Below are 24,357 nucleotides of genomic sequence, written 5' to 3'. Positions count from 1 at the left end.
TGCATCACTGTCTGGTATGGCAGCACTACTGCTATGGACCGCAAGTGCCTGCAGAGAGTGGTAAAGACTGTGGAGAAGATCACTAGGACTCCTCTGCCCTCTCTGCAGAGCATTTACTACCGCAGGGTGCGTAGGAAAGCTGCCTCCATCCTCAAAGATCTCACCCCCAGCATGGACTGTTCATACCCCTACTCTCTGGTAAGAGGCTCAGAAGTGTGAAATGCAGGACCTCTAAACTGAAAAACTCTTTTTTTCCCGACAGCCATCAGACTCCTAAACAGCTGACTCAGGATCTACCTCATGTAATTCCATCTGTACTGTTTACCTACATGCATAATTGCACACTCACTGCTGAATATTTGCACAAACAGCTCCCATGTAGCATATATTCTCTCTTCATTGTATTGTGTTCTTGTTGTATTTTGAACATGAGGAAGGAGAGGAAAACTCATCATCACACTTGACCACTTACACTTAGATGACACGAAGGAAGCTACATGCCGACAAAGGCATTTAACTAAGTTTGCAATGATGCAATTTAAGACAGGACAACAAAAACATTAAATAATTAACTTTTTTTCTGCTGGTGTAATTAAAATTCCATTATTTTGATTAGAAAATGGATGGGTTTTGTTCACTAACATCTTGATTCTCATAGTCTGAGTAAATGGCAAATTACTTCTTTAAGGCGCCTTGTGGGAACCAGGCATAAACAAACAAAGAGGGATAGCTCACTTGTGCAGGCAGAAGAGTTGGCATCACTGGCCGCCCGGTAAAAGCCGCTGCGACATTCACACACACTCGAACCCTCCTGGCTGGTTCTGCTGTTGGGAGGACACATCGAGCAGGGAACAGAGCCCAAAACAGATTTGAAGTAGCCCACAGGGCAGGCTGCAGAAAGATAGGAAGTGACAGGGTTGAGTTTTCTTCACAGTTTATAATCCAATAAATGAAGTTACCCACCTATACCCACTACTGTACCAGCCCTAAGGATTATAGACCAGTTGCACTCACCCCGGTTATCATGAAGTGTTTCGAGAAACTGGTACGTAGTTATATCACCTCATGTCTTCCATCTAACCTTGACAGCCACCAGTTTGCATACCGGGCAAATAGATCTACAGAGGATGCCATCAACACCACTCTCCATACTGCTCTGTCTCATTTGGAGCAGCCGGGGAGCTATGTGCGGTTGCTGTTTGTGGATTCTAGTTCCGCCTTTAACACCATCCTCCCTCACAGACTTGTGTCCAAACTACAGGCTCTTGGACTTTCCAGCTCCATATGCCATTGGATTCTGGATTTCTTGACTGCCCGCCCGCAGAGGGTTAGAGTAGGTTCCCATATGTCGACTGCCCTCACTCTCAGTACCGGCTCCCCACAGGGCTGTGTGCTGAGTCCCCTGCTTTATACCCTATATACACAAGACTGTACCTCTACCCACCCCAGCAACACCATCATTAAGTTCGCTGATGACACCACTGTCGTGGGGCTTATCTCCGGGAATGATGAGTCCGCGTACCGGGATGAGGTAGAGTGGCTTTCTGGCTGGTGTCGGGAAAACAACCTGATCCTCAACACCGCCAAGACCAAGGAACTGGTGGTGGACTTTAGGAGGAATAAAACAGACATTAAGCCACTGTTCATTGATGGAGTCCAGGTGGAGAGGGTGGCCGCTTTTGGGTTCCTGGGCGTCATCTTTGAGCAGCACCTGACTTGGGGCGCTAATACCATTGCTTTGGTAAAGAAGGCCCAGCAGAGATTGTATTTTCTCAGTCTTTTGAAGAGAAACAATCTGAATGAGAAACTGCTGGTGTCCTTCTACCGCTGCACGATAGAGAGCATTTTAACATACTGTGTCTGTGCCTGGTTTGCCAGTTGCACAGCTGCAGACAGGAGAGCGCTCCAGAGAGTTATCACCAGAGCTCAGAAGATCATCGGCTGCCCCCTACCATCTCTGGAAGAACTGTACAGTTCCCGTTGCTTGAAAAAAGCACAAAACATTTTGCAGGACCCATCACACCCTGAACATTGTCTGTTTGAGCTGCTGCCTTCGGGGAGAAGATACAGAACAATTAAAGCCCCCTGTCATCATCAATAACCTCAGCAGTGCTGACTCACTGGTTTCTACAACCATGGGGTTTGGGCCTTACTTACAGCCACAGACCCTTGTCTCTCTGTCTGTCTGTCTGTCAGCCCGCTGCATGCCAGAGATGTATGTATGTGTGTGTGTTCCTGTACTTGCTATGTAGTGAGGACCAAAAAAGTATTTTTTGCTACAGAGTGAAGACATTTTGGCTGATCCTCACTTTGCAAAACACCTTTTTGGGACTTGGTTTTAGGGTTCAGATTAGAATTAGGTTTAGGTTAGATGTTAGGATAAAGGTTAGGGTTAGGCATTTAGTTCTGATGGTTAAGTGTTAGGGTTAGGGGCTAGGGAATGCATTATGTCAATGAGTGTCCTCAGATAGATAGAAGTACATGGGCGTGTGTGCAAGCATGTCTGTGAGAGAGAGAGAGGGGGAGAAAATGCCTAAAGCAGTGTCAATTAAATGCCGCATCATTCAAAAAGAGGTCACTTTGTAAGATAAATGCAGAGTGTGTGTATATTCTCATACTGAGAGACCTTCTTGTATATTTGAGTGTGTAAAGGACACACCTGTCTGATACAACAGCTTAAAAGAAGGACCCGCTCATCTGTTATTAAAAAGTGTTCAAGTGCTCTTAGAAATGGAGGTTGAGAGAGGATCTGTGTGTTTGTTTATTATGGTCAATGGGAGCAGCTCTCTGGCCTTATTTCTATAGCTTTGTCAAGAACATGTCTTAAATTTGACATGTTGTATGTGCTAGGCACCATGGGAATGGGAGAAGATAAGAAGGCAGGATGTCAAAAAGGGAAAGAATGAGCAGATAAAAGCCTTTCTGTGTTCTCACTTGTCTCAGGGAGCTGACTTTGCTTTCAAACAGGTGTGAACAGTGAAAAGAAGGAGATAGTCAAAAGGATGTTAAAAGATCACAGAGGGAGAGTAAACTAAAGAAAAGAAAGAGGCGAACAAGGAGATGGATTGCCCAGGACAGCTGTAGGATGAACAGTAGGATTATATATATGAGCACTAGATGATGAGTAAGAAATGAGGAAAGAGAAAAGGAAAGACAGTGGGAGAGTGACAACAGAGGGAGGGAGGGGAATAAAGATTCCTCCAGCTTTTATGTCCTAACAGGACATTACCAGACGTGTTCTCTTACGGCTCTCACATGAAACATGACTTTGTTGTCGGGCTGTTACGAGCTCCAGTGACAACTCGACCCCCATTTCCTCCTCTGTAACTATATCCACCTAATTACAACAGCCAATGAAAGCTCAAGCCCTTTGCCCTCACACATCCCCTCGACTCCCTCCATCATTTCCTTCCCATCTATAAAGTAGACCATTCATGACCATCGTGAACCAAGGACACACATTCAGTACCTCTACAGCAGTGCACCTGAGGGTTACAGTGAGGGTTGGTAATAGAAATCAAACTAACTTTACCAATAAACCTAATTTTAAGAAGAAAAAACAAGAAATATTCCAGTCATTAGATGCTGTATCATAACCGACTCCTCTGCATATTGTTAATTAGGTACATGCTGTATTTTGAATTGTTTGTATTATCTGTTTAGTTGCTGAATTCCATTTTATTGTACTTCTAATTACGTGCAATGGCAATAAGGTTTAATCTAACTTAACTGATGATCGGAAGGGATCACATGTGGAATCAAATAAATCCAAATAGGCACATAAACAGAGGTTAGCTTGGCAAATGTTGCATACAAACAAGCTGTAACATGCACAGAGACAAATAAGTACAATCAAAAACTAAAATGTATTTCTAAATTGATCAAAAGCAACAGAAACAGACAACAATGAGGTGAGTAATCTAACATTAACACAATGCTTTGCAATGCAGATCACTGACCCAATTTCTCTCTTTCTCTCTTCCTCTTTCATGCACTCGTCCTCTCTTTTGGCTCCCAGCATAATCTCTCCCTGTCTTGCAGACACACACGCGCATACACAAACACACATAAACTTGGTCACAGATGTGACCACACAGCAGGAGAGATGGGCACACAAGGTTCCCAACTGTAAATGCTTTTTGCTGCGTCCCTCCAGCCTCCATTTCCTCCATTTTGTTATGTGATGCAGCCTGGAAAGAGACTCAATCATATGTGCTCTAATTTTGCCCATTTCCATATGTAAGAGCAAGAAATCCTTTGTTGGCTTTTACTGCATAAACAAGTAACTTTTCACAGCCATTACTGCAGCAAGAATGGAAGCTGAGCTTTATTAAAATAGTGACAGGCCAAAGAAAATTATTTCCAATTTTAGTGCACAGTATTAAATTCCACAGACTCTTTTAGCCACATCCTATATGTTTACAAAAGGGAAAAGAGACCCACTGTAGCCTACACACTGAATACTGCAAATTCCCAAGAGTTTTGGACCTTCAAAGTCTTTATCAGGCAAACACAAAATGAAACCTTCAGCTACAATTAGGAAATTACATAATGAAAATGAGCCTAGTAATACAGTAAGAAGGCGAAACTTTATGTGTATATATATACTGTAAACTATCTTTCTTCCACATTGATGTTTGCTTGAGTTTTGAGAGCTAGTGGTTTTCAGGGTGCGGACTGATTTTTCTTGTTCCTTTGTATGCTGTTTTTGTCCTGCACCTGCCCAAGCTGGGGTTTGATGAACACACTATTCATCAGTTTTTAAAAAACATCTTGCCTCATCATCATGACTCTGACAGTAGATTCAAACCGGACGGCAGCTGCCAGTGAAAACACTGCGATCATGGCCTCAGCATTATTTATGTGAACTTGGAGACTGCGAGGAGACGAGATGTTTTTATTTAGTTTTATAAAGACATTACACATAGTAGTTTAAAGGGGTCAATCTGATATTTGTGAATCACCATCCTATCTAAAAAAGTACAGTGAGAAAAATTTGAATACATTAAAAAAATGTACCTTGGTGTTTGCTGGTCAGCCTTAAGCACTTGTGGAATTTGGACTCATTACCTCAGTAGTTCTAACATCTTGACTACTGCTCTGGATTACAAATCTCATAACAAAACTACCTGAATTTCCATTGGGACCAATAAAGTTTCTATCCATCTCAAAAGGACTTCAGTACTCTTATTATTCTACTACTTGTGCTGATGATCAAATTAATATCCCCCTGAAGGCAAAAGATGTAATGACGTTTCTTGTCATCACTGGCTACTCTCCCACAGTGAGGTTCAGTCAATACCATCTCTCATGTGGAATCATCCAATCACACTACAACTAAAGCCACATTTTTACATTTTACTTCCTCAAATATTGTAGTTTCCCACCACAACATGCCTCAGGATAGTAAGAGGAGGTGTGTGTGGAAGACTGAATGTGCTTGGTGACATATCAGGACAATCTGACATGCTGAATATTTCACCGTCAGAACACAGTTGCATGCCACAGAATATAGGCATTAAATTAACCCAAAGCTTGTTTGGGCAGTCAGTACGAATCCTTGTCCCGAATCCTTGCAGTGACTTAATATTCCAGTGGAATCAAACACAGGAAGAGGCTTGTCCAAGCATCATGTGTGGCCAAAACTAAGAATATTTCACATTTGGCTGAACAGGTGTAATTTTGTCTCCTGTTCGATGATATTTTTGCCCATGCCCCCCGATTTCTATCATTCCCTTGTAGGCTACACATATCAAAGGAGAAAAATATCCTTCTGTTGTTTGTCAAAAAATAAAATCATAGCAGACGGCTGCTGCTAACGCCTGTCTCCGTCCTTACCATTTCACAAAAGACTGGAGGTGAGCTTATCTCCAAAATGAGCTTTAAAAGTCACAGTAATCATACAGAGGCCAAATGCTGTTTTAGACTTGCTTGAGATAAACAGCTTTATGAATAGTAGAGTGATCTTTTAATGTCTGTCTGCCAAAATGCCAACTATGTTTTCTATTAAAAGTTTGATATTTCATTTGGCTTCTTAATTTATCATCAGTCCAAATGGTGTTGTTTTGGTGACTCTGCCTTATCGCAATAATCCAGCATCAAATTTGTGGTTGATCAAGAGGCAACAGTAAATTTTTTCTCATTAGTTCTTCTCAAGTGTTGTTGTCATTATTATTGATTTAGTTTCATTGCTGTCATGATCCCACACATTTCTGGCTCTGAATTTTTATTATGGTACTCCTCTACTCCTGTTATGATTTTGGTTTTTGCGCTGGCATTAGCTGCCTCAGCCAAGCCCAATTATTCTCAGCTGTTTCCCATCAGAGTAATCACTAGCCCACATATTAAAACCATCTATCTCCTCTCTCACTCTCCTAGTTCTTTGTCTCTGAGCTACATGTCCAGTGATAAGTCAGTGCCTTTCTCTGTTTACTTCTTGTGGGTTTCTATTTTTGGATGCAGCTTTGTTTGCCTTCCTCATACAAAAGTGGGAAGCTAAAGACTGTGATGATTGACCTTTCCTCCATTTTGTCCTAAATTCTTTCATATAGTGGAGTGGAGGAGTCAACAACTTGTAGATAGAGTTGATCAAAATTAGTTTTATCGGCTTTTGTCTTGTTGTTGCTGTCACGGTGTCGGAGAAAATTTGCATCAAGTTCAGCTTTTCTCAAATTTCCCCTGTAGTGTTGGCATCATTTAAAGCTTGTAGCACAGCAGGAAGCACTGGGCTGTAATGCCAGGTTCCATTCACCAGGAACAGCAGCTTATTGCCCTCACAGCTTTACAATTCATCTGGAAGAAAACACTAAAAAAAATAAGTGGCACTAGAGGAAATTATCAGTATCAGTAGGACTCATGCACCGAAAACCATTAGAGTCTGGACAAAATGTTGTGACAATCCATCCATTACACTACATTTGACAATGCAGAGGAAAAGTCATTTGGGTTCAACAGCTGAGGACCATGAGTGTCAATAGAAAAGGCCATGGCAATCCATCCAGTAGTTGTTCTGGACCAAAGTGGTGGACTGACTGATAGACCAAAAAATAAGTAATTAACAGCAAAATGCCATACATAAACTGTCCAAGTAGCACAAATGTTAATGTCAGAAGAATGTTATGTACAGTAACATTCAGAGTTTAAAGCTCTTGTCATAATAATGTGCTCTTATAAATAAATGCATTATGGGACATCCCTTAAATCAACAAATAGAAAGCAATTAGAGCTGTGTGTAGTTCTATTAATTTTCACAGGAGTCTGGGAGTCCCTTATTTGTCTCTAAAAGTAAGCCTTGCTTACAGGCACAAAGCTGTGGGTGTATGGATATGTATATCACACTGCATTAATTTACATTGTAGGTATTTTCTTAAATAGACTAATGGATGTCAGTGAAATAGAGCAAAATGGTGCATTCACGTTGCAATCCATTCTGAAAGGGTGCTGGGGAATTAATACAATTAATAATGTGTTAGATGACGTGTGGAGGTTATGATGACACACTTTCAGTCAGTGGGAGTAAATGTCAATTAACTTCTTGATAAAGTGTTCTTTTCTTCTCAGAGCTGTTCAAAGTGCTGGCACCAGAAATTAAATGAACATTTTGCAGACTAGTGTGTCTTTAATTACAGCTTCCAACCTATACATTATAGTGCAGTGTTGGCTATCATTTGCTCATTTTGTGCTATTATTAAATGTTCTTGGTGGAGAACAGAACAGGATGTACAAGTTCTAGAAGTGAAAAATGTTTGGTGCTCAACTTTCTGCTGAGAATAAGGACGGGCTACTTGACACATGCATCGCCAGTTAATATCTGCCTCTTTTCTCCAAGGGAGGACAAGAGTGTAACGATGCCAGTTCACATCATTAGTCAGTGACTGATCAGCAAAACATAACCAAATAAAACTTGGACCAAAATCTCGAGCAGTGTGCTTAGCAGTCTATTAGATCATTCATAGACAGTCATTGTGAAGTTTTGCTCTGGCAGCTGAGTAGCTTTGAAGGGTGATATGTAAATAAATATCAATCAAATGCAAACAGACACAAATGCAGATGTAAAGCAAAAGAGCATGAATACATTTCACAGCTGAATTGGTGGGATTAAAGGATTAATTGTGTTCTAATTAGTTTGACTTTGAGGCTCTTTATGTGAGGGAGCTAAACAATTATGGCCAATAAAATTCCTAATAGACTACAGGGATTTTTTTTACTGTAATCCTGACATTGACATTCCTCGCACATGTGTGGACAAAGTGGATATGAGCATCAGAGCAAGATACTCACACAATCACCTTTTTCTCCTTCACACCCTTAGAATTTGCCTCTTCAGTTCTTTAAGTCATTAACTTGCATCATCTTATTGTTCGTTCTCCCTTCATCTCGCTTCGTTGCCCCCTACTCCCCCTGTAGTTTCTGTCACTTGTTCACAGACGAGTGGCCATTACATCACCATGACCTAAATGTGTCACATCCCTCTCACTGTAGTGGTCCTCCTCTTTCCTTCCTCCAGCTCTTTCTCCATGTGTCCATTTCTCAAATGTTTCCTCCTCTTTTTTTTTACCCCACTTACAGTACACCCACTTAGAGAAGTGCCAACATTTTTGACTAGTTTTACTATTGCTGGATCAGTACTCATCTCAATAAAGCACTTGAAAGATTTCTGTAAAACTCTATTAATGACAGACAATATGTGCAAAGTTATATCATTACAAAGTGCACTGAATGGATAGAGTCTCTGCTTCTCGTCTCCTCCCTGCTGACCTACCTGCTGTCTTTTCCCTTTGGTCTCTACATCAAACACCCTTGTTTATCAGAGTGACAGCAGCACCATTCAGTATTGATCCAGATGCTACGTATCTCAAGAAATACCAAGAGGAGAACTGACAAGAAGCTATGCGTGGCCCAGAAAGTTGATTTATTGCAAGTCTTTTGGGGCCATTTTAGTTCAAATGAGTTTTCCTGAACAGAGTCACACTTTGTGCATTTAAAGGGGAAATCCACTGATCAAAGCCGGTAACAGTGAATATTATGGCTGCCACAATAAATATTTCATCTGTAATGACCTGTTCAAATTTAAAATGTATAGTGTATACGTACAACAAGCCATGTCTTGTTCTACAGCCTGGGTCACTGGCAAAATACAAACTCCATCTGAGAAGTAAGTCATTCTGAATTCGAATTTATAGATGGAAAAATCCAGAGAGTGATTCTATTACATGGTTTAGGATTTACCTATCTTTTTTATATTTGAAAGAATTAGTATCATCTTGGTTTTGGCTTGGTGACAACAAACCATTAGAAGGTATACTGTAAATGAGGAGTATGGAGCTTGAAAAATGCAGGTGTTTACAAGGCAAGGACCATCAAGTTAAAAGGTGTGTTTGATTTGTATTATGGGAAGTGTACAGTCTAATGTATTTAGAGCTTATGTCATCGGTGGGACTAAAAGTCCGGATATCTCAGCTTCTGCTGCAACACAAAAGATGTTTTTCAACCATTCTTTTTTAATATGTCTCCCACAAGCCCCTCAATTTTAGAGAAGTGCAACATGAAATCAAACTATCCATACTCAAAGGGTGCATGACAAATTAAATGAATATGATACAAAGATTTTAAGCTCCAATCTGTCAGTCATTATCAGTGTTCCTCAAACTTACCCAGGCAGGCAGATCCATTGCGATTTGGTTCATAGCCTTCATCACAGACACATCCTCCTACAGGGACCATCCACTCCCCTTCAGCATTGCAGTGCATGCGAGGGGGCATGCCTCCCTGTGCTTTACTGTGGGGAACACATGTCCCGCTCACAGGCACTAAGGCAGCTGGCTCTGCCCCTGAGGGAGTTGCAGGGTAGGATGCCAAATTGAGGCTGGTGACTGCACAGCGCCGGTAGAATATAGACACACCCATTAGGGAAACACAAGCTCCGCTGTCAACGATAGCCAGGACAAATCTACAACATGTTCAGATGGAGAGTGGTGAGATCATCTGGAGTAAAGATTTTAGTAAAGAATGAGCAGCAAAGGTTTGTACAGTGATGATTACCCGTTGCGTGTGAGAGGTGCAAAACTGCGTGTCTTGATGTTAATTTGACTGTATCTGTTGGGTTGGTACTTGTGAGGTGAGCTGGGCTCCACCTTGGAAAAACTCTTATCAGCTGCAATTGTGTCGATCTTCACCCAGCCCTCCCTGGTCTCCTTCTCACCACTGGATGGCTGTAGTGAGGAAAGAGCAGAGTGGACACTGAAGGAAAAGATCATGAGTGGGCTATCTAGAAAAGGAGCAAATAAGAATAAAATAAGTTGGTTGAGAATTTAATAAAATGTGAAAAGGTACAAAGCATTAAATCAAAAGAAAAAATAGAACTAATGAGGAAAGATAGTTTTGCTGTACTTTTCCCAGACATATACACAAAATGAAATAGTTTAGTGTAGAGAGTAAACACCAACTTAGATCTATAGTATGCTGGTCCCAGTGGGGGTTCATGCTCAAGTCCTTGCGAAGACTATCAGTGCTCACTGCTTCCTGCTCTTCTGTGACTCTCTCCTCACTCCTCATCAGGCTTTGATTTTGCTATTTTAGAGAGTACCTCACTTCCCTAAGGAGACATGCATTCATCTATACAAATACTGGAAGTCCCCTACTGTGACTGTCTGTGACTGCAGATGTGTCTGAGGCAATTCAGACTCAAGGGCTCAAAATGTCCAAAGAGAGAGAGAGAGAGAGACTATATATATGGATAAATAAACTGCCTTTGGACAATCAGTGTCAGTAACTAAACAAACATGACAACACCTTAGATAACAGCAAATGAGGATCAGAGATTTCCCTTCAGTGAGTGTATAGCGGTCAGTGTTGTTTATTTTATCCCTTAAAGGTGTAATTAGTGAGACAGAAGTGGCATTTCTGGAGGCTACAGTGTTTGCATTTTGTAAACCATAGCATGTGCTTCACACCAGTGTGGTCTGAGGAGCCATCATTCTCAACAGTTCTCCTTGGCAGGCAAAACAATAATCAAGGTGATTATACAATTACTCCTTGTCATAGATTAATGAGAGGTTTGGCTGTTTTGGCGTAACAACAGTGATATTTTAATTTTACTGCGCTTAATGCTGAAGGTTCTTTACTTCAAGCAGTTACAAAAAACAGCTGGAAAAACAGAAAAATTGATCCCTGTTTAAATTAGTTGTAACCATAATTATAGATTAGAAATTTAAATTTTTTTATTAATTCTCTGTCTGTCAGGATGCTGAAATAATCACAAACAAAACAACAAACAAGCAATCATTTAAAATCATATTAAAGTCATATATGCTGCCATATTTAATGTTACTTTTCTTCTCGTTAATCTAAAAAGGCCACATATACACAGCAAATGTTAGTTTTGCTCTTTAGCTGGTTTACTTAGCTACACACTGTAGACCAGGCAGTAACTGGGTATAAATTAGTGACATCTCTACATAAGAAGCAGTTCATCTGCTATAAGAAATGTTTATTATTGTAGTAAACACTTAACGTTAATTTACTCTATAACCAGGCTTGATCTTTAAAAAGCTGATGGTTGCTGGATTCCTCAACCACCAGGACTGGATGATTCATGCTCGCAGCTTTTAATTTGCAGTCTCCTTGTCTCATCGGGGATGCCATAGCTGGAAATGTGAAACTTTTTTATGGAAATTTTCAAGGTTCAAACTGGGATGGTATGTTGCAAAATGTCCTGTTAAAATGTATTATTTATGGATGTTAGATGAGACATGTAGTCTTAGGCAGAACATTTCTTTTACAATACTTGACCTTGGTCCAGTTTCTCACATGAGGATAACTAAGGTTCCTGTTATGTTATCCTACCAAAATAAAATGCCTGGCACATGGCATGGCACAAAGTAAATAAAAGTTTAGCATTGTTACATATACAACAGTCTGGTAATTACAACATGGTAATCACAATGCAGCACATCCACTGTCACTGTTCTTTGGCCTCACCTCAGCTGCCCAGGTCCTCTCCAGCTCCCTCTGGGAGTCAGCCTGTTTATAGTACAGGGTGAGTGTCTCTCGGCAGGTGGGTGATGGTGAGCGCAGGCTGGCGCAGTCGCGCACCGAGAAGCGCAATGTGACAAACACCCGTGGTGCAGAGTGGCGGTACAGGAAAGGAGTAGCCAACCAGTTGTCCTGCAGATGAGGATTTTGGTTGACATTACAGACCTCAAAGGTTCGTATGAGCTTCCCCTGGTCATCCAGGACACTGACCTCATCCCACTGAGATAGACAAAAACAATATTATGAACTTGGGTAAACTCAACTTTGTTAAAGAGAGACATGATCTTAAACATGGGGGTCTGGAATCAGCTTGTAAAGTATTAAAACCCTGGTATACGTAATGACTGCCCATAGTTATGAATCTTCCTTTTATCTTAAAAGATTATATGATATGAGTTAAATATTGAGCATATTGCCAGGGCTGCCACCATGTGGGTCCTGTCCTTGGCTACACACTGTTGTTTGACATCTTCTTTCTTCTTATATAAAACATACTGGTATTGAGTCAACAAGTGAAAGGCTGTCGGCTTTTGTATGAGCGATGTAGGCCGTCTCTGTGTCCTTGTGCTCCATGATAGACTTTCCACTGTCTAATTAGGTAATTGGTGATTATAAAACCAGTTGTTAATTAAACCTCTCAAGCCTTTTATTTAGATTATAAAACATTTCAAGTGTTGCAGGCAAAACTGGGATCATCAAGACAATTAATTTCTGCCTCTCATTTCCACTTTTATGCCACACCATTAATTAACTGTTGAGCTATTTCAAGAGAAAGGTTTTTCCAGCTTGTGACTGTAGAGTCAGGGGATCACCAAAATAATTAGGATTATTCCTGTGTGAATCATGAGTGTCTGTGCAAAATGTCACATCACTTCATCAAACACCAGTTACAGTATTTCAGCCTGGACAAAAGTGATGATACAACCAAGCAACAGATCAACATGGCCACTAACAGAAGCTAAAAAAGTGGTGTCTTTTCACATACCATATATATTCATTTCTCTGGATAATACACAGAACACAATGTGAATGGTTTTCATAATTATTTCGGTACAAAATACTTGTACACACAGTGTCCAGAGTAACATGTCTTTTATTTATTTATTTATTCAATTCACCTTCATTGTTCTGGCATGGAGGCAGAAATATCAGAGACAAATATATAAATTCTCAGCAAATAAAATTAAAACTGTTTGTCTGGCTAGAGCCGATAAGAGATAAGACAGAAAGAAGGTTCAGACAATAAAAATAGGCAAAAACTAAAAAGTTTTTTCAAATGAATATGTTAGTTGTTTCATAATGTACAGTATGTAAGGTGTGATCACAGCAATTCCATTTTCTAAAGTCACATGTAGTTGTTTTGTCTCCTGCACTGGTTTTGCATTTGCATGTTTACCGTTGTTCACTTGGGACAGGTGCCACTTGTGTGCCTGACTCGGTAACTGTTGTGTAAAAACTCTAGCAGGTCATATTTTAGGGAATCTAAATACTTGTAAATGCACTAATGGATTTACTCCATTTGTACCTTCATGTAAAAAAAAAACATTATGCCAGAGTTTGAGTAAGACTATGTCAGTTGAGTCAAAATGTAAATGTAGGCACAGGTTTTAGTTTCACCAACTGTGCAGAACGGTGCCTCTAAAGAAGAAAAGGTTCTGCTTGTGTAACCCTGCCTGACAAGCAAAGCCTTTTCTGTTGTATCACAGACGAATTATGTATCAGGCCTCGTCATAATTATTCCCCCTGCAACAATGGGAAGAGGATAAAAGGTCCTGACACCCTATCAGGGTGTTTTTGTATTTGCGCATGTTAGTATATGTCTCTGTCTGTTTCTCTGAGACCCATTTTGAACAAAAGTCTCTGCAGCATCACACATGAGAGAGTGCATTCATATTTGGTCCAATTGAAATAATGATAAAAAGAGTCTGATTTGCTGTCAGTTTACTGGAGTGAAAGGACCGTTCTCTCTCTCCAGGGCTATGATTCACTCTCTGTCAGACATGGGAATGAGGGGAATTGAATGGAGGGGACAACAGAGAGCACATGCTGGGTTGGAGGGATGCAGTTGGAAAAGAGAGAGCATTGCGCATTGCGTACAGTTTGCTTATGCACCTTTGTGAAAAAACAATGCTTTCATTTACTTTCTGAACTTCAGACCTCCACCTCCATTATCCTTCCCTTTTCCTTCCTTATTTCTCCTTGTTTCAATTTCTCCTTCTCTCATAAAGAAAGATTAAAAAACAGAGCAAGCTGGTGAGGAGGGTGGATCAAATGTTGGAAAGAAAGATAAACAAAGATTAGGGATGACTCATCTCAGGATTCCATTTGAGCTGAAGTGCCCAAGATCCAAGCAATGGCTCCAGTGACAGAGGATAGGAAGAGGTAGGGCTTTGAATGCAACCTTGGACACACACACTAGTACACAGGAGTAGAGAAAGGCATGCACATATACCGCAACACATGTCCATGTGCACACACAATGCAAACGCACAATGGAAGAACAGAGTGAAACTAAGGTGAGGAAAAAAGCAAAAACTAATAAGACATGGGGAACCTCTGTCGGTTTCATGTTGAGAAGAAGACTGGAGATTGAGTTGGTGTATAAAAGGAGAGGGCAGTAAAGAACATCCACAGACGCTTAAGCAAAAGAAAAGACGGGATGTAACGAGAAAAGTGAGGAAAGGGTTAAATAAAGAACACACACAGACATACACATGCACACAACTTCTCTTTCTCTCGCCCTTTCTACTGGTCTGTCCTTTTATTTTTCTCAGCTTGATGCCCCAGGTCAAATAACCATATCTCCATCTCAGAAGCACTTCTCATCTAGGCATCATAAAACAAAACACTCATGCAATTGCTTGATTTGCTCATGCACACACATGCTCCCCTCACACACACAAATGGATGGCCTCCTACTAGTAGCTGCCATCATGGTTCACAACACTACTCTAATTAATCCAGCATCATATACAATTATGGCCCAATGCTGCAGGCCACACTGGGGTGATAATAGTTTAAGGTGAGATAAAAGGCATGTGTGTGCCTGCCAGATGTTTGGTAGAGACATCTCTGCTTTCATTTGGTCCTTTTTGTGTTGCCATCCAGCCAAATTCTGGTGGTAGTTGGTCGTAATTGTAGGCTCATGTTTACCAGAACATGCACGAATGTAGCTAGCTGTGTGCACAGTATGATATGATATGATTTATATAGCAGACTTAGAATAATATTGTTCTGAGCATCTATTGCTGTAGGAATTTCCTCCACAGTAACAACAACAAGCAGATGTAATGTCCATCAATTTCTCAGAGGTAGTTTCAAAGACCATGGCCATGAAGACGATGCATGTGTGTAATTATGAGCCATATTAGAACTGAGTCACAATCACTCACAGATGAATGAGTTCACAGTAACTGATCCAGAAGCTGATCCTGAGTATACACACACGCATACATATATATATATTTACACAGCTCAAGGCAATGCAACAATCTTAAATAAAAGCAGCTCCAGAATGGAAGAGCTATGCTTCAGTTTCAGCCACCTCATCATAAATGAAAACACAGTGGAGGCCAACAGAAACTGCGCTTATTTCCAAGCTGCATTCCACCTGCCAGAAACTCCAACAGTCAATGTCAGATTCTATTTGCAAGATAATGATGCTGACTTCTCCAGCAGCTATAGATCAACTTTTAGAACTTTATTCATGATCTTGTTATTTGTATGGAGTTCTTCTGTGGAAGCCTGCTGTTTATTTAAATCACTGCAATCAACGCAGCCTCGGAAAATGCACCAGCTCACAAAATGGATATACTGGTTTTATGCTTGATTTTAACACGCAAAAGTGTAATAAGAGTAAGGAATGCATTTCAGTGATTTTGCTGGATTTGCAACAGACTTCAAGACATAGAACTTGTACGAGCCAAGCTGATCAGCAGATCTACAAAGGAGAATGTTAATCTTTCAACAATAGGAAACATGTTTGTAAGCCTTTTAACAACCCAGCAGAGGAACTGATATTGAATTAAAGAGCCATTATGTACATGTTTTTTTTATGATCACTCATAAGAGTCAAATATGATAATTAAGAAGCACCAAAGTGGTTATTTGTTTTCCACCTACAACTATTTTTTGAATGTACATTATGTGTAAGTATAATATGTAAATATGTGTAAATATACCAAACCTTCAACAAAAACATTTAATGCCACTTTATAAGCAGAAATGTCCAACAGTTCATGCTTCTTAAATGTGTTACTTTACTACAGTACTTCTTCTTGTAATGATAACTAACAGTAACCATTAGTTACATCCTTGAACTGTAGACAACCATTACAACTTAATGCTTAAACTTTACCATTAGTTACTCAACAGCAGTGTTTCTATAAAAATGTGGTTGTTAAAGTTACACCAACAAACAATGGGATTATAACTCTACACTTAGCACATAACCATGTGTAATGCTTGTAACATTTCATTGCTTTCTCAACTGCTGGAAAACACATAGACAGTGAGCTCCTAGCTTACCCCTGTGTCTGGGTAGATGGTCCAGCCCAGCTCTGAGGTAGACTCTGTTGTGTCCAGCAGCATCACTGAGAAATAAAGAAGGAGACATAAACTATGATAAAACAGACAAATGTGATGTACAGCATTGAAATAAATGTTACTGATTGCTGCTCAATAGAAACAGAGCGAGTGCTAAATAAGACAGAAGTGACTGTGAAACGAGATGAGATATTGCAAGGCTTGATAACTGCAGACTGTGTGATTCTGTGATGCCATCAAGAGCTAAAACATGGATCTACTCCAGTGACGCTGAAGTTCAGATGAGCTTTTTAAAGTATTCTTTTGAAGGGGACAAAAAAATCTTTCTTCCTTCTGTTAAATAAGTAGTTCAAACTGTGGAACAGGTACAGGACTTGGCCACGTTTCTTTTTGATTTTAGGACTGGCTCCAGCTGTGCCATGTGTCAAATATAATAACTGGTTCTCAAATATGATGCATTTAAAAAAAAATGTAACTGATTGACCTGATGAGCACCATGATTAAAGGTAATATTTTCCAACTTTAAAAGGCCATAACAGTCACTGTCACATTGTGTTGAAACTCAACAAGTTGATGCTTGCTGCTTGGCCTAAGAGGAACCTTTTGTTGGGCAATTAAGTGTTGTTTTTCTTTTATTTCAGGCTTTAATTCCTACATTTTCAGGCATTTGCTCATTTCCTCTGATCTAGAGTGAAAAGCATGATTATTAGGTTGGAGTGTTTTTTTTTGTTTTTTTTGTAATTTGATTTTAGGTTTAAGTGGTTGAAAAAGCAAGCTGCCAAAGAAATCGCACATGCACACACACACACACACACACACACACACACAAAGTGACTTTTATGCTGAGTGCTGCAAGCTGACACATGGCAGCTTCCCACACAGAGCTGAAGCCCTTGAATTTTCCATTAGTATTCCAAAACTGTGGTGGCTGCCGTTCCTCCAGTCTGGCACAGTCTGCGTTTGGTTCTGTTGGGGAGCCACCCACTGAACACAGGCCAAAGTTTGTCGTGCACACAGAGGTGGCAAAAACATCAGATTTTGGGTCTTGTTGCTTGCACAGATGGAGTTAACAGGAAAGAAAACACACACACACACAGTGTCTGATTTTATCAAGCACAACACTAATCTCCTAAAGGGCTGTAGACACATGGACACACATACTGTGGGAGGTACAGTATCTGCCTCTGTTTGCAAATACATAATTTGTCTCGTTTTTTGCTTTCATTTCATCTCACACAGTTGTTCAGAAGAGAAAAGGCGGCTCTCTTTTTCTCTGACAACCAGACAAAGAGCCACTGAAAAATATCATCTACATAGTCATCACAGACACCGGATGGGATTTCAGAAGGTGCCCCTGAGTCTTAATAAATCAAACAAATGATAAGAATCTGATATCATTTGTGGTTTTTGACATGAATCGCCCCCACATCTCAGCTGTCTGACTGGCTGTAAACTGATTTTTTTTTTTTTTTTAAGGATTATACTCACAGATGGAGACCCTGCAAATCTGTCCTCCAATCCTTCATTTCCCCTTCTTTTCCTTCCCCTTCAATCTGTTTGTTTTCACCCATTAGCTTGTCTTTATGTCAATCTTACAAAAGTCACACATTTTCCACGGACGTCCTTCAGGACTTAGAGTGACTGAATTGTATCAAAAAAATAATATAAATGGATTGTGACAGCTAAGGATCATATGCATCCACAGGCATGAGAATGAACAGTTTTTATTGAAGCATACAGTATGTGTGGAATTGCAGTCAGTCGGGATAAAGTCAGCTACATTGAGAAAACTAAATCCATCAAGCCAGGAAGTCTAAATCCTTTCAGAAGAATGATCATTCCCATTAGTGACGCACCTTTTCTGTTGTGTTTAATGATGCCACTGAAGCAGGACAGATGCTCATTTACAGCATTAAATCTGTGTGTGATGACATAGAAACTATTCATTGATTAGTTTTCCAAGCACTTTGTCTATTGCCAAGAATCATCCTCCATTTATCCAAACAATAAATGACGATGTTAAATACAAACATGTCACACACAAAGCTCACATATTCTGATACTATATACTGTGACTTCATTAAGCACCATCCTGTTATGTCAGATAAGAAACAAACACACACACACACAAATGCTGCAAACTTGTCATTCCATATACAATTAACCCTCTGCTTCAGGGCAGATTCATGCATAAATCATTTACAGCAAACTACTGTGACATTAATATTTATGCCTCAACTATTTAGCTTCTTGTCGTGGGACCTTGGGGACCATGGGTCCTCATGCAGCCTCTGCTCCTTCCAGAACAAACCTGTACATGGGGATTACATGCAGAATTATTCAGAGCTTCATGCATCTCTCATTAGCATGTTGAACAATTCGCCATTACATCCCAAGATAAGCAATGAATGCCAAGTTAGACACGCATTTCAAGGATTAGCTCGACCTGAGGCATCATGACTGCGCCTTATGTGTGTGTGAGACAATGCTGAACAAAAGACAGGGACATTCACTAGCAGTAAAAGCCCCTTTATTTAACTCTCAGTCAAAAAATCTAGTATTGGTCCATCTGAGGACAGAGACACTCAAAGTTTGTCCCTGACAGTCTGAAGAAGTGCTGAGTCTGCAATCCGGACCTGAGTGCTGCTTTAATGCATGCCGTTCCGTCAGGTGTTCCTGCTTCCTGCTCCACTCTGCTCTTTTAGTCACTTTACTTGATACCGTTCCCCCCTTTTCTACATCCATTTTTCGCTGTATGTGTGTATTATTCATCTAAAAAGTGACAACATGGAAAGCATTTCTATAAGTTAAACAGGGAGATACACTGCTCCATTATTAATGCCAGATTGCTATTTGTTTGAGAAGTGCTTTAACAGAAAAAAATGAGGCAGTAGAATAAAAAATTATAAAACAGGAATGAGAAGAGGTTGTGTTTGTGCATATAAATGTGCTTCTTTCACTCTTATTGCCCCTCTTTCTCTTTGTGGTGTGGGTGGAACTGCTCTTGTTCTGTCGTGCAGAGGTGACCTTCATTAGTTGATGACTGTCTCCTCTGCCACTGGAGTGTTCACTTCAGCTGAGTGACCCTCTCCTGCTCTTTCCATCCATTTCACTTTGCCCAACACTTTTCCTCTCTTTGTTGGGTATGCATGTGCCGACACTCTCCAGCTCAAAGTGTAGTGCTGTTGTTCATGTCATGCCTCTTTGACAGCAGATGTATGGTACTTTACGGCACAATTTTTAGGCAATAGAGCTTCTCCTGGCACTCAGCAAAGAATTTTGGTGTTAATATTAATGGAGGCTAGAGGGGTGTGAGTGTGTAATACACCTCAACACCAAAGGAAATGCACCTGCAAAGAGTGGACACTGAGCTTACAGGTAATAAGTTACAGAAACATGCATGTATACATATATTTTCACTAAGAAGTCCCACAGTGCCTGTGAGCATTCTGTACAGCGGTCAGGTTGTGTTTTGTCTTTTGTCCACTCATCCACCCATGCTTTATAGTCTCCAGATGCTCCCCACCCACAAACAGTTAGTCAAGGACAAGACCTACACCAAACCATCATTACAAACTACCACACGGAGAGAGTGATACACCAAGACAGAGTGAGAGCGGCAGGAGGAGGGCAGAGAGGGGAGGAAGGAGGGGGATTAAGGCAGTTCCAGAAATAAGCATGCACATGTCAGAGGGAGTTATCAAAACATCTCTGGTGGTTAAGTTGAATGAAAGTGCAGCTGCAACAAACAGCACTTAGACCAGGTTAGATGACAGGGCGAAGTCTGCAATGAGCCACTGAACAGGTAGCAACAGGCACAGGTAGGAGGTCATTTCAGAAAAATGAACTCTCGTTCTTGATGAAAAGACATTCGTAATGGTTATCACTGGCTAGGTTACCGGCTAATGCTTGGCTCTGGGTAATCTTATCTTAAAGTAACAGTTCAGCAGTTTTGGAAAGGCACTTATTCACTTTCTTCTTAAGAGTTCTGGGTGGGTTATGCTAGAGAAGAACTAGTTTTTAGGACATGTTGTACAATCTTGTTGGAAATCAAAGTGTTGATAGCTCGTACAAATGGCCACACTTGAAGCTGGAATGAAAAGCCGTTCATTATAAAAAGGGGAGAGATGGTGATATTGTTTTTCAGACAGTCTCTCGTGGAAGATATTGCACTTGGTTGTTCACATGAAATGTGATAAAGAAACAAAATATAATGTGAATTTCAGAACTTTAAAGGTGCTGGTAGACACCTTCTGCTAGAGAGCTAGGCGAGCTGTTTCTCACTCTTCCCAGTCTTTATATTAAGCTATGCTAACAGGCTGCTGGCTCTGTCTTTATATGTACCATACACATATGAGAGTGGTAACAATGTTCTCATGTAATTTCCACCCAGAAAGAAAATAAGTGCATTTCTCAGCATCTTGAACTATTCTGCACCTCTTTCTCTTTCAGACCTAGTTGGGTTAAGATTTGCCAAGAAAGAAACAATCGTGACAGATGTAATAAAAGCTGTGTTAGACAATAATCAAAATAAACCAGTCACTGGTGCTACAGCAGAGAAGTTTGAACACCATGGGAAGGAAGGAAATGAAGAACTAATACCAAATTACAAACCAAAAATATAAAAATGTACTCCTAAAAATCAGTCAGCTGATTTGGTCGGTGCCAACATGCAAGCTGTCAAATCAGTTTTGATGTGAAATTTAAATCTGCCAACTACATTCTTGTGTCACAGCAGTCTGCACCACTCGTTCATCTTTCAGCAACATTTTGGCTCTAACTCACTGTCTGTCCACACAGGCATATTATCTGTGATAATATGACGCTGACTGGCTCAAAGCAGACAGTCTTGGCTCACAGTTGCTTAAGGGCTTCAACCTGTCAGACGTGATTCGTCTGAATAAAAGCGTCCTAATGTCATTACAGTGCTCCCAACAGCCATTGAAAATTATGCTGCTCATAAAAATTACATGCAAAAACGCAGCTAAAAATAAGGTCTGGTCACAGTTAGGTGTTGTAGTATCAGTGACGAGGATGCTGCGTCCTCCACTTCCCACCAGCGTGTGATTTCTCTCTGGCTGCAGCTCAGTGCACATGCAGGCCAGAGGGAGAGGGACGGGAAGCTTTTCAGGGCTGCTAGTAGCATCCATCCTGCTGCACTCCCACTGAGATCAGCATGCCATTTATTTTCTTATCACACTTTCCCTAATTGATCAATTCCTGAAAAAAAATGCTTATTACACCCAGGATAACCTGCCTTATCATTTCCCAGTAAAATCTAAGAACATGTGACCACAGGAAAGGTGACCCATATGACTTTAAACTGAGACGTTTTTTACAGCCTGTTGTTCTCTTTTTATGTACAGATAATGAGAGGTAAAATAAGAATTTAGATTCTTTACTTAAATGAAAGTAGCTGTACAACTATGCAAAATACATCCTAAGTAAAAGAAGTAAAAGAATCTTATTTGGGAAGCAGTGGTTTGATATTTAACAAAGCCTGATATTTTATAACCTTTCATATTTTTTACATAAAATCTTTATTTGAAATTCAACTCTAGCTGTCAGATGACTTTAGTATTGAACTGTAATATTTCCTTCTGAAATGTAGTGTGGTAGAAACATAAAGTAACATCAAATGGAAATACTCATGTAAAGCACAGGAACACGGTACTTTCCACCACTGCAGATGACGCATTGAAAACATTTTTGATTTTGACTTTTATGCAGAAATTAGAAAGTATAAATTTGACTCTACTGTTTGTGCGGCCTGTTGGTTTTGTTCATAATCTAACCATATTACCTGTTTTGGGTATGACATAAGTCTCACTAATGATATGAGGTCAATTTCTGGACAGGCTTAGCTCGATGAGCATCGCTGCAGCTCCATCCATTTGTAGCATGTAGAGCTGCAGGGACACCGGGCGTGCCTCCTGCACAGGGCTCCCCTGTAGTGTGTTAACCCAAACTGAACACACATGCACTTCAACACACCTGAGTGATGCATCAAATGCTCTGTTCCTCACACACTCTGTAGTTTGTGTGCACGTAAAGAAGCAGTAAACTTGTTTTTAAACTCTTAACTGCAAGAAATTAAGGCCAAAGCGCACCCCTTTATAATGTGTGGAGTCCGAGTTGTTAGTGGTGGATACACAGGTACTTCAAAAGTAGTAGACAGACAATAAACAACAGCAAACAAATCGGTTACCATGGAGCCACAGCCAGTCAGTCCACACAGACACGTTATTTACTGCCATCAAAGTCACTGCAGATGCCCATTCCTCCCTTTCTGACATAAATGCTTTGTTTTATGTGGATTTATGTGCATATCCATGCTATTGGATTAATACTGCATTATGGAGAGCACCATTTCAATTACTCAACCAGTCAGTAGGCCAATAACACTGTGCAGCCTCTCTCCCTCACTCTCATTCTGTCTCATCTTAGTCCAGGCCATCTGTTATAGATGTGGCTCAAATCTAGGGCATGATGTTCACATATAAGTTACCTTTGTTATGGACTATTACTGACACAAAGCTAAAGCCACTAAGAGATGAACATGAACAGGTGTGGCTCTATCCAGTGTGCAGCTCCTTCCTTTGAACATACTGTAATTGCATGCTGGCTGAACTGACTGAAACCCCCCTCATCTGTTAGGGACAGGATGTAAGAGCAGAAATTAAGTATAGGCAGACACTAAAGCATGTATGCACCTACGGTATAACTACACATACTCACACATATATACAGACATACACACACATTCTCTATAAAGGCAGTTTGAATCATCAAATTATTGTCAGGTTTGTCAAGCCTGCCCACTCTGAACTGACAGACCACTTCATGGATGGAGTTTTACTTATGCCGTTTCCAATAGTCTGTCAGTTTCTATTTTACACACACACACACACACACACACACACACACACATGTACTGTATAAACACTTACTCATTCACTCTTGCACTTTTAAGGCATAATATTTCCATTTATGTGGGCAAAGTGAGGAGAATAACGAGCCAAGAAGAGAAGAGGTGAAGACACCTCCACTGAGAACACTGTACAGGAGGGGGGCAGGGGTCTCTGGCTGTCACATCCATGGGATTATGAGTGACTCTGGGGGCCAGGGGGTCACTGAGTCCATAGTCAAACAGAAATGGGTTATGCAAGGCATTATTCATTTGTCGCCTTCCTTATTTCCATATTCTTTTGTTGCCGAAGCTTGATAGGCCTCGGCACGCACCTGGCACTTCCATGCCAATAGTTCTGTCTGATGTGCTGCCACAGTAGCACACACAAGCATGTGTGCGCATATTCACACACAGAGACACAATGAAACACAATACAGAACACACAAAATTAAAGTACACACATGGCTGTATGAGCAGGGGAAAACATGATAATTATTCATGGGGTCCCAAGCCAGAGGTGTGGACCAACAATTGAATGACACTTTCTCGCGGTGCTGCGGCCTGATGTGACAGTTTAACATGTTGTCAAAGTGCCCAGAATTCCCAAAACACCACATGGTTCAATAGCTACTACAGAAGCATTCCAACTGTCCATCCTTCACTCGTAGACTCACTGCAAGCTCTCTCTCAGTGATGAGAGACCAAACTCTCCATCATGCTATAAACATAAACACACACACATACAAAGCATGGATTTAATATGAATAGATTCAAATAAAACTTTAGTTCTTACCTTCCTCAGCTGAATTCGGCTGGAGAAACAGACAGAGAGACAGAAGGACACTCCACATCTCCACTCCAGAATGACA

At 40.5% G+C, this 24,357-nt stretch overlaps 1 protein-coding gene across 3 annotated transcripts in view; it reads right to left on the bottom strand.

The window, feature by feature from the left end:
- ephb6 (eph receptor B6) overlaps positions 1 to 24,351 on the bottom strand; it is a 34,546-nt gene extending 10,195 nt beyond the window's left edge. For all 3 annotated transcript variants that reach the window (XR_002276381.1, XM_020617609.1, XM_020617611.1), the window contains exons 1-6: positions 24,282 to 24,351; positions 16,561 to 16,625; positions 11,980 to 12,252; positions 10,042 to 10,211; positions 9,654 to 9,949; positions 736 to 891 (exon numbers count right to left, since the gene is read on the bottom strand). Coding sequence is in view for 2 of the 3 variants with exons in the window: in XM_020617609.1 (XP_020473265.1) it covers positions 736 to 891; positions 9,654 to 9,949; positions 10,042 to 10,211; positions 11,980 to 12,252; positions 16,561 to 16,625; positions 24,282 to 24,339 (1,018 nt within the window). In the remaining variant the exon portion in view is untranslated. The remainder of the gene's footprint in view (positions 1 to 735; positions 892 to 9,653; positions 9,950 to 10,041; positions 10,212 to 11,979; positions 12,253 to 16,560; positions 16,626 to 24,281) is intronic.
- Positions 24,352 to 24,357: the final 6 nt, after the last annotated feature.

Source organism: Monopterus albus, unplaced genomic scaffold, assembly GCF_001952655.1.
Source record: "Monopterus albus unplaced genomic scaffold, M_albus_1.0 scaffold192.1, whole genome shotgun sequence".
NCBI classification, from domain to species: Eukaryota; Metazoa; Chordata; class Actinopteri; order Synbranchiformes; family Synbranchidae; genus Monopterus; species Monopterus albus.
This window is presented reverse-complemented; position numbering and strand designations above follow the sequence as displayed.